We start from the raw sequence: 14,500 nt of genomic DNA on the forward strand, positions 1-14,500 counted from the left end.
GAAACCACAAAATGTACACATTTTTAGTGCACCTATGAGATTTTAATTTTTATTCATCTCTAAGCTTCATCTCAAACACACAGAATGAATTTGAATTAGATAGTGGTAAGAATGGCATTTTTCAACAAGAACTCAGAAGGATGACTGCCCAGATGAAACCATAAATGTCACTCTATTTTTGAGAGGGAAGCAGTGGTAGTATAAGAAGAGGGGTTTGGGTTTTTATACTTTTTTCATTGTTTTGACAGTTGTAAACATTTATAAGACTGTATATAGGAAGTTAAAGCAATTTTACTATGGTTTTTAGTATACTGTTTAATACAATGTAGGCAAGGGCCCACACTGACACAATACACTTTAATGGTTAGTTCTTGAGGTGTTATTTTAGAGGAGGTTCCTTCTCTGCAGCATATGTATGTGCCTTCTGCCTGCCTGCAGACCAGTCATCAGAAATTTCCTTCTAATAATCAAGAAGAAATCCTTCAAGAAAGGTTAACAGTCTCTCACTAGTAGTACCCACCAAACTCACAAGTACGTGTTAACGGTAGGGAGGGTAAACCACATTTTCTGTGCTTCTGTGTCTGACAGCCCAGCTGAAGTGATAACATTTCAAAGGCTTAATGTCACAAAGATCTGCTGCTATATCATATCCTGAGTAACACTGATTCAAATATCTTTGGTTTTAGACTCAGCTTGAGGAAAGAGTCTCTAAATAAATGCCAAACATTCACACTATCGTTCTTATAATAATACATTTTAAGATAGTAAGGGAAAGAACAGTTTAGAATTTCAAATAAGAAAACCATATCTTTGAGGCAAGTCCAATGTATGTTCGTCCAATTTTAACTGCAGAGATTTTTAAAATGTTGTTACAGTGTTTTCAGAACAGAGTATGAAAAAACTACTTCTCTTTTTTTCCCCCCTCTTATTATATCAAATTATATAATGCTGGAGTTCAGGTAGACCGGAGAACTGAGTCTCTCAGACATCATCTTTGCAAACCTTTTACCTTTGTCATTTTACATTCTGCATCTCCATGGTAAACACATCAGCCTGAAACTCAGAGTGATTATATCTAAGGTCACAGCAGGCCATTAAGGTAAACAGAAAAGAAAAAGGCAGCTGTTTCTATTCAGGCAACCACAGAAAATACAGCCGTGGGATTTCAGTTTATGCGAAAGATGATCACATATTAACAAAAGAAAGAAAATGTTCTCTCCTGTCTGTCTCTATATATAGGAGGGAAGGGAATGTCCTGTTCGCTTTCCCACTTCAGGTTCTGTGTGATTAATGTAACACAAATGTTCTTGTCATGTTCTGAGATACTGTCGTTTAATCTCCGACTGCAAAAAGAGTGCAGTTGGGAACTGGAACCATCACCTGTTCACTCTGCAGATAACTTTTAAGATAAAAATTACCCTACCACTTGGGGTCTTCTCTCCTCTTCCTCCTCTCCTTTCTTCTAATTTGAGAGAAGGCAGGCTAAACAAAGGGGATATATTGTATTATTTGCTATGACTCCTCCCTCTGTCTTTCCTTCCTTGTCTCACTGCAGTCAATTAAAACCAGCAAGGACAATTGTGTTTGACCTAATGTGAATGCAAGTGAGAAAACAAGAAACATCTAAGTAATGCCCTGTCAAGGGTATGGGAATGAAGAATACACACCCACCCCAGTCTGATCTCACATATTCAAGGTTAGCTATGGAGAAGCAGGAAGACCTGACTTTCTTAAAACTACAGAAAACCATTTTCAATTATTATTCTGGGTTTCTTATTCTTACTATTTTACTATACTAGGTACTTATAGAGCACTACCCAAGCGTTGTGCTTTGCACTCCAGAAAAAGAACACCAAATTGTTATAATACAGAAAAAAATGTATAAGTCAATTTCTTCTGAACGTGCATAGCTCTATGTTTTAGTACTTTTAGTACAGTTTCTTTTAGTGCTCAACCAATTAGGAAGGACTCTTAGCACACTCAACTGAAGTTTTCACCTAGTGAAAAACACTAGTGTTGGACAACAACCTCAACATTAGCAATTAAGGAGGTCCCATTTTGGAAAAGGAAATTTATACATACCACATTATCAGTAGATACTGGATTCTGGTCATCATCTTTGTGACCGATTTCCTCATTTTGAAGAGCTTCATTTGTCTCTTCTGCAGAAATAAATCAGTTTTTCAGATTTCATTCAAATTTTATGCTGAAGGAACATTAATAGTCTTTACCACTAAATATGTCACATCTGCTAGATACAAAAGCAAATTCATATTATCAATGCCTATTCATAAAAAATACTGTATGTCTTATTAAAAAAGACATCATATCACAAGTATTTCAGGCCAACATCATGCCAATTGCTACCTGAAACAACAGGAAAACTATCAGTTACTTTCTTGCAACATACTAAAACCTTCCTATTTTAGGTTCAGGTTGGAATATTCAAAAGTGATTAATAGTTTCACATCAGAGGTGCGCAGAACTTTTTTTTTTAAATTAAATTACTACATGAAAAATCCTGCATGCCTCAATAATATAGGGTACATATGAGAATCCCACCTCCTCCTTGCAGATACTGATAAGTTTTGAACCAAAAACTGATCAAGCAGATTATTTCATTCTTGTATGGCAAATATTTGCTCCTAGTGAACCTAAGTTGCAATCTTATGTATAAGCAAAGTACACACTTGAGAACAGAGCAACTCTTATCCTTAGATTTCAACCACAAGCACTAGCTGATTCTATTAGCCCTAACTATGGCCAATGTGAAAAAACAAGAAAGGTAAGCTTATTCATCCCTACGATTAAGTATGTTTCTCAGATTTACTTAAATTCTCCACATTAATATACTGTTAAGAAGAAAACGGTTGATAGAAACAGCAAGTCAGGAAATAAAACACAGAAGCAAGACAGCTATGATAAAAAACTTAAATGATGTCATTAACAGCTAGGCTATTAATTGGAAATACACTGCTTCCAAGTGCTAGTAAAATTACACAGTTCTGTAAAGGACAGAGCTTGCATTAAAAGGGTCAAACAGTTCAGCTATCACATCTAAAGAGAAAAAGAGGCATGGTGAGTGAACAGGCAGCAAGTGTTCATGTGGGATACTGAAAGAGGGCAGATAATGATGCAGGGGTGTATCACTTCCACGCAAACAGAGGGGTAACATTACTTAACTGGAGATTACCAATGCTTGCAAAGACAGGATAATATTTAGGCCAGACCATACAGAGATAGTTAATTATTTTAAATAAGTTTTCTACCAATTAAATATCTCTATACTGAGCAAATTTGATTTGAAGTTGTTTCAAATAAATTTAATCTGCCACTGGTCACAATTTCAGAGGAAAATTCTGCTAGCAGCAAAAGCAAATGGGTTCAAATGGGAGAACTGTAAAGCAGGGAGCAATATAGGACCCCATCGTTCCACTCAGAGGAACGAAGGTCGTTGAAGATGCACCTCAGGGACTCTGAAACAGTCTAAAGCACCAGTCACTCGCTAACCCTGACAGTCACCACTTGGATTCAATAGTCGAACGAAGCAACTCCCTACAGCACTTTCAACTCTTTAAATATTCATCCTCAGCTAATATAAACTGGCACAGCTATAATGGCCTCCACAGAGCTGTGTTCATTTACACAAAGTATGGATTCAATTAACATACATTTAAAAAAGGTAAGGCATTATGAGAACTTTAATGCTTAACTTTGCATCCGAGTACAGCTTTTCTTTTTTTTTTTGTAATATTTGCACACTATGTTTTAAAAGCAAGTGCCATCAATGCTTTCTCTCTAATTAGGTGACTAAAAATATCTTTTTCCTGTCTCTGAGAGTGTTGTGGTTTTGGTTTTTTTTATAAATTAGGACCAAAAGTTATAGTTCTCAAACATTAAAACAATCACATACATGTGACTGAATAGTACACATGATTATTGGAAGAAATATTTTCCAGGAAGTTCAAAATAAGCTGAGCTGCAGCAGTGAAACCTACTCCTTTGAACTGGAGAAATTAATAGACATAATTCTTGTGGTAGAATAAAGGAATGAAAGAGGGATTCCTGAATGCTGTGGAAATCCTACTATTTTCTTGTACTTCCTTAAGCTTTGACTCTAATAATCTACTCATAGTCTTACAGCCTTATCTTGTTTTATGAAAGCCTCGTTCAATAAATGTGGTGTTATTCCTCACTTTAAGCTACAGAGAATTCAGACTCTTCCCCATCACCATTTTCTTTCAAGCAGATCTGACTAAATCAGTTCCTTCCACACCTCAGGCAAGTCAAGGACTCTTAGATTCTGCACCTCACTTGGCTGTCAATCACTTGACCCATTTCTTTATCATCTTATTCTCTTTACAGTAGAATATGACAAAGCTATCACAAATTCATGCCCAGCAGTTCTCCATTTTTCTAGTTCTTTCCTTTAAATTGTTCAGACAAAATGACAAGATCAAGTCTGGTATATTAAGCTGCAATAGCATGCACTAGATCAGGCTTTCTTTTAGTTTATAGAGCAAAGGTTTTATTGATCTCTTCTAATCAGAAGCACTGGGAGCAATTAGTTGAGCTTGTGAAGCTGGTGAATGTGCTGAGCAGCAGTTCATCTGCCCTAGGCCCAGAGTGCTAATGTACAAGAGGGAAAGGGAGAGATCGATTTAACGTGGTCATGCGGTTCTGGGAGGTGGAGTAAAAGGGAATTAAGTTTGAGACACTTATCACTCAAGATCATGCAATTTACTGAGAACACACAGGCACCCCGTATGTGCAGTTCTAAGGCTTCCTGAGTAGTCCCCTGCTACTGACTTTGATCTTTTCTGTTGGTTTGTATTTGCTTGTCAGAGACCATACACGCACCGCAGACAGCTTAATGGCAGAAGTTCTGCTATGCTCTGACGTACTGTGAAGCTCTTTTAGTTCAAGACCAAGTCTGAGCTAATAAATCTTCTGAACATATCTCATCAGCATGAGTTTAATATCAGGAAAACTCTAAGTACATAGCTCTGGTCAGCTCAAAGCAAGCAGGTCTGCACACATTAGTGCTTATTTAGATGAAAATTGTTGGTGTGATTCAGGCTAATGGGAATGGACTCAAGCTGGCTGTGCAGAACTGGCCAGTTAACAGAGAGCATTTTTTAAAAAACTGGCTTCCTAGGGAAGCAAGACTTATATATTTGTACTGTCTGTCCATCTCTCAGTTGCACCAGCAAATTGTGAACTTGTCATTTAACTTCAGCTAAATCTGGCAGAAACAGAGGTCTTACAATAAAAGGTTTCTGCAAGCTTTGCAATAACAAACCCAACAAAATTCATATAGCGAGAGGTAGAAGAAAGAGACCGAACAGTACCTTCAGTATAGCCGAGGCAGATAACTTGTGACTGTTAGACACTCTTTCAGACGCTTTTGAATGTGTACAACAGAGAATCGAAAGCATGCACACTGCACAAAATTAAAAATATATGCACAGTAGTAACTGCATTTTCAAATACCTTGTGAGCTTCCTTCAGATAAGCAGATTGATACTTCATCATTCCTATCATTATCATCCCCCACTTCAGTAGCAGTTTCCTCTCCTGGATTAAGTGCTGATTTAGAAACAAATTCAGATTGATCAGAGAAATCAGCAGGACCTCCTCTAGGGGGTGGGACCTCAATCCCCATTAAACGATATTTCCGTCTTCGATTCCCAATCCAAGTCTTGTAAGAGAAATAAACATGAATGATATCAGAAACTATAACAAAAGCAACAGGCCCACAACCAAGTGAAATTAGCATATCTATACTGTAGGAACAAGAGTGTAGCCAGCAATTCAAGGGAGGTGATTATTCCCCCGTATTTGACCCTTATGAGGCTGCTTCCTGGAATACTGTGTCCAGGTTCAGTCCTCCAATACAAGGGAAAAGGGAAGGTGCACAGCAAAAGGAAAAGAAGCAACATTGACAAGTCACAGCAAAGGAAGCTGTGACTGGAATTAAGAAAAAAATTAAAAATAATGCTTCACACTGAGGCACTGGAACAGTTTGTCCATAGGAGTCTTGGCACCTCCAATCTTGGAGGTACTCATCATTTTACTGGACAACATCCTGAGAAACCTGACCTAACTCTGAAATCAATCCTGCTCTAAGTAAAGAGTAGGACTAGGTGACCTTGTAGGGTCTCTCCCCACCTAAATTATTCAATTAATTTAACATAAGATCTTTGATCCAGGTTCTCCCACTCTGCAACTTTCATAAGGGGACTAAAGCATCCAATGACACAAACAGCCCATGTCTTCTAGGATTTCCTACAGCACAGAAGAAATTGTCCAAGGTGATAGCTCTACATCACTCCACTTTGATGACAGAACATAACTTGGCAGAATTAAGTTCACAGCAATATTATCCTTAAGTCCTCTTTGGTTGGAAGACAAGTCTTTAAGAAACATTGCTTGCAGTAAGGTATTTAAGACAATACTGTAAGCAGTGGTGGGAGATGAAACAGGTCCAAGACCAAGGAACCTGGAAACACATTCATGATCAGATGGGTATGGATGCTTTAAGTTCATTTTACATCAGTAAAACTGTGTTTCAAAAAATAAAATTAAAAAAAAAAAAAAAACCCACATCCAAATTCTCCAAGTGGATCTGTGTAACTTAATTAACTTGCTTTCTCTGATAAAGAAAAGTCCACACTAAAAGTTATTAAAGACTCAAAATAGAGTTTATGATGTAATAAGAATTGTCTGCAGCTCTTCACCTCTTAACTCTCTCCCTTCCCTTGCATTACTCAGGCTTTTGACTTCTCATCTAATTTCAATTCTGTTTAACAGCTCTTGTACTCCGGTCACTTTGTTCCATCCAAGTCAGTTTTCCACTGGCAACCAAAAATCCTTCTCAGAGCCAGGAATCAACTTATTTGCCAACTGCTAACTTCCAGTCTTCTTGACCTGGCTCTCCTCCCACCGCTACATCATCTAAAACTCAATAAATAGGAGCAGCGCTGACAGCACCAGTGGGACCATCCTCATTGTTCCAGGATCTGACCACACGCTGGCCCAGGACGGAGAACGGTGAAGTTTGGCCACGTAAGCTATCACTATACAGAGCGTGCTTGATTACTGCAATGACAATGTATGCACAGCATGGTCATTACTAGGTTCTGAATCATGCTTAGTGCTGGAATTTCTGGATTGCTAAAAATCAAACACAGCTCTAGAAAGCACGGGCAGTTCATATTTTTGAAAACATATGATCAGAGCATGGCAAAATGCACATCCTTTCCATAAGGTCTATGTTCCAACAGAGTTTACCAAACACATTAAAATATTATAGGATTTTTTTCTTTAAAGATACACTAAACATTACTCTGCCCTTATTTCAGAAATACCTGCACTGCTCCTCTTTCCCATCACACTTCAACTACAGCTCTGATATATGGCATGAAAAAGTTTTTCACTAAACTTTTTGCTTATAATACCTTGATTATCAAATTGAAAAATTAAGAAATATTAACAGCAGTCCCAACTACTAAAGATAGTTTCATGCTGTGTCAGCCTTGAAAAAAAAATATTTCTTAAAGCTGAATCTCTTTAACTAGCTAAAAGATGACATGCTTAACACTATTTTTAGCTAATCATTTTTGTTCGGTGGTATTTGCTTTCCCAGCTTGCCGATTTTCCTCTTTGAAGAATGTGAAACAGGTACACGGAGAGCTACCTAGATATTTTTGTACATTATATACAGTTTGGGAAAAAAAAAAAAAAAAAAAAAAAGGAAAAAAATCCACACAAGCAGCCCCTTCCAAACCCAGGTCTCTTTTTTCCAAACAGTGTATTGCCATTCTTTAAATTTTCTCATAGTTCTATGATGGTAATAAATAGTGCTAATGACTATAAAATTTAAAAGCGGACCTGCTTCTTTTTTACTGAAAAATTCAGAAAAAAATTGAGGCACTTGGGAAATGTAGAACTTGCCTTTTTATATACCTTTCAAAGCATAAAACCTTTCATTCAATATACTGAATATGTCATAGAAGATGAACATATTTTTATAATGTCTCAAATTAAAATGGGAAAGAAAAGTAATAAGGCTCCATACCCTCCATGCTACATTTAACAGTGAATATTCTGGAGCACTACAATGGCGAGTGTAAGAGCAGACTGGTATTTCTACGTAGGAAACCAGCTTAATAATTCTATATCCCTAAAATACTACCTCCTTAAAAACTTCAAACATCTGTAAAGTGCACGTGATCAGACTCATTAAGCCTACTTACAGCAGCCAGCAATGAACTCAGAAGCAACTTCCCCAGTTTCAACTGAACAGATGACCGGCAAGAGCGAGGGAAGAAAGGCTGGGGTCCAGGCAGAAGGAGCCAGCATATGTCTGCCCTCAGGCAGCTTACAAGTAAGTGGACTGGCAGGGAGCCACGTAAAAAGCATGATTACAGCTCTCCAGATATTGAGGTTAGGGTGTCAAGATGCTAGAAAGATTCTAGGTTGGAACCTTCAGAAATTCCACTTAACTGAAAAAATAAAGATGGAAGATTCTGAGTTGTTTTTCCAATGTCTCTCTTGACCACAAGCCAGATCCAGACTAGGCCTAGAGCCCCCAGCAAGAAGAGCCATTAGTCAGCTGTGAAGAATAAGTGGCCTTTCTGCTGCAACTGCTCGATTTTGCCGCTAAACTCAGGCTGAAGCACTACCTTCAATAATCCAGCTTTTATCTGATGAGCTGCTGGGAAAGAGGAGGAGGTATCTTTAGCCTGTGGTGGGTGCTTAGGAGTAGCTTTTGACCTCTTATGTACAAAAGCTTTATGTTCTATCAATAAAAAAAATAAAAAATTGTCATGCGCTTTTCTTATATTCCTCATATATTTCAGAGGAGTTTGGTAGTTGTCACCCGTCTTTCTCAAATGTCTAATGTCTCGCTGCCAAGAAGACTATTCTGCTTTCAGATGCTATTTTGGTATGAATGAATAGAATTAGTCAAGAGAAATATAAACAAAAATGTCTAAGTAACTACAAAAAACCCCCAAACAAATGTAATCAGCAATAATTATAACGTAAGCCAAAGAAATATTGTAAGTTTAATGAAGTATTGGCCAGAGTTCACATATTTAAATATAACATAGCTCTTTTTTTTTTTTTTTTTTTTTTCTATTTCCCTCTTTTGGTGTCTTGGGAACATGAAAGACATTTGAGGGTGCAAATGTTCATGATGTTCAGGTACAACCAGCAGTCACTTTGCAAGTCCATTCTCCTACTAGAATTACAAAATTTACCAAATAAAATGCCCTGTTCAACCTTAAAAGATCAAATCCAGTGGAACTATGCATAGTGGCAAACACTATCTTTCCTTGTACTGGAAAACAGATTTGATACTTTTCGTACTGGAGATCTTTCACGCCAGTATGGGTCATAAAGATCAATCATTTGTACTTCTCCAAAAGCAACATTTATCTGGACAAATCATGAATTTCCGTTAAAAAAAGGTATTAAAAGGGAAAAAAGGAGACATGTATTTAATTGAATTAAAACAAGTGATATGTATATATAAGTATTTTAGTTATATATATTTATATAAAATTATATTATTTATATAATATATTTGTTGTGTGTATTATTTGATGTATATGTATTTTCTTGGTCTTATAGATGTACTTAGTACTATTTGACATACCCTATTTTTTTCTTTTTTACATCACCAATGGAGAAACAGTTGCTAGTTGCACACTACCTAGAATTCAAAGTAGGGTGAAATCCAAAGGCAACAAAGTACAAGTATTGAAACTGGAGAGCTTTTTCCAGAAGTGTCCCTCAGTCCAACTCTTCTTGGCTGAACATGCAGTAAAGGGTGGAGATGCTGTGGTTCACTCACGCCTTACAGCTGACTGCATCATTGCTGTGTCCTGACTCCTTAGGAGAAAAAGACCGTGCTGCACACTAACCTCCATACATCAGTGTTTCCTACTGAAGAAAATGCAGGTTGGCAGGTAAGGAGAGAGGCACAATACGATGTGCCTATATAGGTCCCAGAAGAAATTTAGGACAGATCCTCTAGAGCACGTGATGGAAAATACCTGTCCTACAGCTGGTACACACAGAACATGCCCTAGAGAAAGGACAACAGGAAGCACTGAAGTTCACATATGTCCTGTAGCATTAATTCAGCCTTTACAAACCAAAAATATAGTACAGCATAGTGCAGGACCAACCTCCACCTAATTCTTACTACAATTCTCAAGTTTGCCATACAGAGGAACCAGAGGCCAAGGTAGGACAGATAGTGGTAACACCACCAGTTACTAAGAAGAAAAGAAATCTTTTCGTTCATTCGTGTGTCTATGTTCTAATACAGGTTATGCCAGAGAGTCTTACAGAGTTGATGAGAGCCTAGTATACCTGCCCTGAAGACAAAAGCATTTCAAGCAGATGCAACTGAAAGATGTATACAGAACTTCATACTGTCATCGCATGTGTGCCAGTAAGGATGTTCTTAAGGGAGCAAAGTAAGGGAGGCGAAGCATGGGTATCAGTCTTACTGTCCTGTGAATAAGGTATTTCATATCCAGGAGGCCCATTTTGAGATGCTGTCAGTGGAAACAGCTTCACCTTTCAGAAAGCAAACTGAAGAGCTTGGAAAATAAGGAGAAGCTTTGTTCTCTACAGAGAAAAGAGTAATTCTTTTCAGCCTCCAAAAGTACAATTTAATTTTTTATAATTCACATGTGCTTAGGAAAACAAGCCAGTAAATAACCAAATTAGCATTCAATACTGAAAGTAGCTTTGGTACCATTTTGATACACCAACACAAGAGAGATCTCCATAAAAGAAGAGTTTCAAATAAGGGCTCCTAGTTCTGCTTTTGTAGCAATGTCAGAATTTTAAGAAAGAGGTGGAAAAAGAAGATGAAGGCTGAAAGCACTAGTCACAATTGTCATGCCTGTTATGAGTGAAAGGAAGACTCATGTTTTTGTACTAACTGCAAAGACAGTCAGACTGCTTTCTGAAGAATGGAAACACTCTGAGCGAATGAGACACCCACAGTTTGAGAGTGATGATGTGTCTGGTAATTGGGAATACAGTGGCAACAACTGATGCCGTACCAAACTTCCCAACCTCTGGAAGAGATAATGTGGAATGGTTCTCAGGAATCATGTTATCTACACCAAACCTGTAATTCCTAAAGCAATCCTTCCTCAACAACACCTATACAGACTATCAAGTTAAAGTGACCCAGAATTCTTTGCGGTACCCTTTGCCCTCTATCACATCTCAACCTGGCTTCAGGACAGTCTTGTAAAATATTTTTTTCTTATTTTTGAGCATTTTCTTTCATATGTTGACAATGATTTTTTCCTATAAGCAGTAATGAGAAATATTTCCCCTGTATTTTTAGAAAGGCTTTTTTGTATCTTAGTAGCAATCTTAGTAGCACTTTTCAGTCTTCTAGGATATCCCTAAAAAATGTAACACTTTTACTTAAAATCTTACTCAAGTCTAAAGAGAACGTCAGACAGCTTGTAGTGCTCCTGCTGCTGCTGATCAATAAGACTCTTACCTGAGGGCTTTTTTCTATATATAGACTGCAGAAAGAGCAAGAGAGCACTTCCCAACATGGTCATTCATTATGTAATACGTGAAATCTATTTCAAGCTTCCTCATGAAATTTTTAAAGGCTTTCATCTGTCCTATTTTTGCTTCTGCGACAAGATAAGGGAAGACTCTAGATTTCTTACCCGCACTATTTCACAGTCAACATTTAATTCTGCAGCCACAGCTTCAATTTTCTCTCTGCAGACTGAGCCCAGGCTGGTCATGCCATTGTCCCAGTATTTCTTTAGGGTAGCTAAGTCTCGGTCACTAAATTGTGTACGGTCCTGTAACTGTAAGATAAAAAAAAATACTGTTAGACTTAAAAAAAATTCTGCCTATGCTATTCATTTAATTTCCAGAGGTCTTGCATACAGTAAGACACACATGTTATACTGTCTCCATGGCTTTTCTTCTCTTTTAACTCTCCCTTAAGAAATTTTTTTTTAAGTTTGTTTTTTTATCCAGGGCAGTACAGAGTTCCCTGGGATTTGCTTTAAAGGCAATGGCAGTGCTAACACAAGTTTAAAGCACTTCAGCTTTGTTTCAACTCCACCTGATTTTTTTAATTTGTTTTATCTCATTCTATAAGGCCTTACTGAAAAGAACTTTTTTCCCCTTGTGCTGTTTACTCTCTCCACCCAATTTATGCAAATTATTCCTTAAGGCTTTTCAAGTTTCTCACCCTCCCCCACCTAGAGTTCTTTTATCTTACTGCAAACTACAATACATGCATAATTCAAAGGATTCTGAGTTCCTAAAGGGAATACTTTAATGTTTATTTGGTAAGCTTCAGAGTTTAAATTGGTTCCACTGTTTATTTGCAAGTTCCCTAACTCTTTGTGTACATTTATCAAAATATGTGATAGTGGATTACTGATAAAAGGAGTAACACTGAAAAACAAATTCTAGACATCCTACCACTCCTTGAACTGTTGTGGGCATATGGTATCATTTGCTAGTAGAACTTACAAGCTTTATCAAAAGCTTTTGGCCCAGAATTTTAACCAAAATCTAAAGTTTCTTTACACTAACCCATGCTTGTCATCTCTCCTGCTATTAGTAGTACCTAAATGCAACAATAAAGTCTGCACTAGTAAGTTGTAGCCACATGTGCCAAACTTGTCATTATTTCAACAGCTGAATTTTGTAAGACACAATCATGATTTCAATAGTTGAAATATGGGTTTGCTCGTTTAAAAACTGTTAAAAGTTAGAATGAAATAACTTTAAAATGGAGTAAAAATAAATTTTGCAGAACTAGAATCATTTGACAATCTTTTACAGTTACCAATTTTAATTTTTGTTCATCTTCAGAATATGGTAATCCCTGCAATTTTCTTCTTTTAAAAATTACTATTTCTCAAAATGTTAGAAGCACCTGAGTCTCCTTAATGTATGAACATAAAATAGGGGTATCAAACCCTTGCCTCCTTGAAATAATCCCAGGTGGTCCAGTAAAAAAAAAAAAAGTACCAGTTATATTCAAATATGGTCCATTAACAACTGCTACCAGGCACTCCGATTTTTTTTCTTGGCTGTCATTTCCTACATTCAGGTACAGAATTAGAGAAGCTGCCCATCCATCAGCTGACGTCTTAGGCAGGGAGCGCAGGACCCCCGGAGGTTCCCTGCAGAGCCAGGCGGGAGGTGCGGAGAGCCCGCGGGCACACCACGCACGCTGCCCGGGAGCAGCTCTCCTCCGGTCCTGCACACCGAGCACCTATTAGCAGCCACAGCACACGAGATGCACTCCCAGACGGCACGCCGCAGTCTATTTTAATCTAAAAGGAATCTAGTTGGCACATTTCAAGGCTGCTCTAGGATGAGCAGCGAAGTGCAGTAAGTGGACTTCACCTCAAGAGCACCCTGCTGAGCAAAGCGAAATCCCTGATGCCCACTCACCCCTTAGCAGATGCTGGTTTTCCCTGCACGCCTGACCTGAGCTCCAAGCCATTTCCAAAGTACAAAAGTATAGTTATCTCCTGAATCGCTGCAGCAATATCTCCTCTTATAGCTGTTGGGAAAATAGATTGTAACTTCTGGAAATGATGGGAAGAGCTCTTGCTCTGTAGTCGGCGAGCAGCAGCCAAGCGTTGAGGAAAGGGAAGGCAGAAAGGAGCGTGACAGCAACACTCAAACTACACAGAGAAACAAGTCACTGTGGCCTATCCCGCTTTCCTGAACGCTCAGGGCAACTTCACCTTCTAAAGTACACTGAGCATTTTTTAGACATAAATAAGTAAGTAACATTCGCTGTTGGTTGTGGAGTGTTCACGCTGACAACTCTGCTGTAACAATCCACCACTGACACAGCTTCCTGCGATCTGCAATTATCAGGAAAATAAAATAAAAAATTTCTTCATATTTAATATGCACAGCTTAAATAATCCACCTGGAACATGCTGTGGAAATTTCCCATCCCCAGTGGTGGGGTGAAATGAGAGAAGCAAAAGGAAATCTGCCTAATATTGCCGCAGATGTAAGGGAGCAAACTCCAGTTAGTGTTGTCTTCTCTCACCTAGTTGCAGTGGCCAAATTAGAACAAAAACCAAAGACTGCACAGCTGATGCTGGAGTAAGTTCAGATTTCTGCTTGCCACATGATTTTCCGGTTATCTAACAAAATGCTGCTTCTACTGAAAGAATACAGGGCAAGAATACTCGCTAAGAGAAAAGCTTTATAGTTGTGATATGCAAAAGGATCCCATGTTAGACAAAAGACACACAATAACTGACTACAGATAGAGTTACCAAAGGGATGGTACTGTAGGAAGGGTGCAGAGGCTGCTCAGCTTTTACTTACTAAATACAAGAATTCTAAGTGGAGAAAGCAGTGTTTAGCAAAACCACGTGGCCTTCAAAAATTTTACTTAAAAAAGCAGTGTCATATCTTTTTCATTTTAGGTGGATGTATGTTAATT

At 38.0% G+C, this 14,500-nt stretch overlaps 1 protein-coding gene across 12 annotated transcripts in view; it reads right to left on the reverse strand.

Moving 5' to 3' along the window:
- HDX (highly divergent homeobox) overlaps nt 1–14,500 on the reverse strand; it is a 54,900-nt gene that overhangs the window by 11,720 nt on the left and 28,680 nt on the right. For all 12 annotated transcript variants that reach the window (XM_029996996.1, XM_029996993.1, XM_029996991.1 and 9 more), the window contains 3 exons: nt 11,724–11,870; nt 5,494–5,701; nt 2,083–2,162 (listed from right to left, as the gene is read on the reverse strand). In XM_029996996.1, the coding sequence (XP_029852856.1) occupies nt 2,083–2,162; nt 5,494–5,701; nt 11,724–11,870 (435 nt within the window). The remainder of the gene's footprint in view (nt 1–2,082; nt 2,163–5,493; nt 5,702–11,723; nt 11,871–14,500) is intronic.

Source organism: Aquila chrysaetos, chromosome 21 (genome assembly GCF_900496995.4).
Source record: "Aquila chrysaetos chrysaetos chromosome 21, bAquChr1.4, whole genome shotgun sequence".
NCBI classification, from domain to species: Eukaryota; Metazoa; Chordata; class Aves; order Accipitriformes; family Accipitridae; genus Aquila; species Aquila chrysaetos.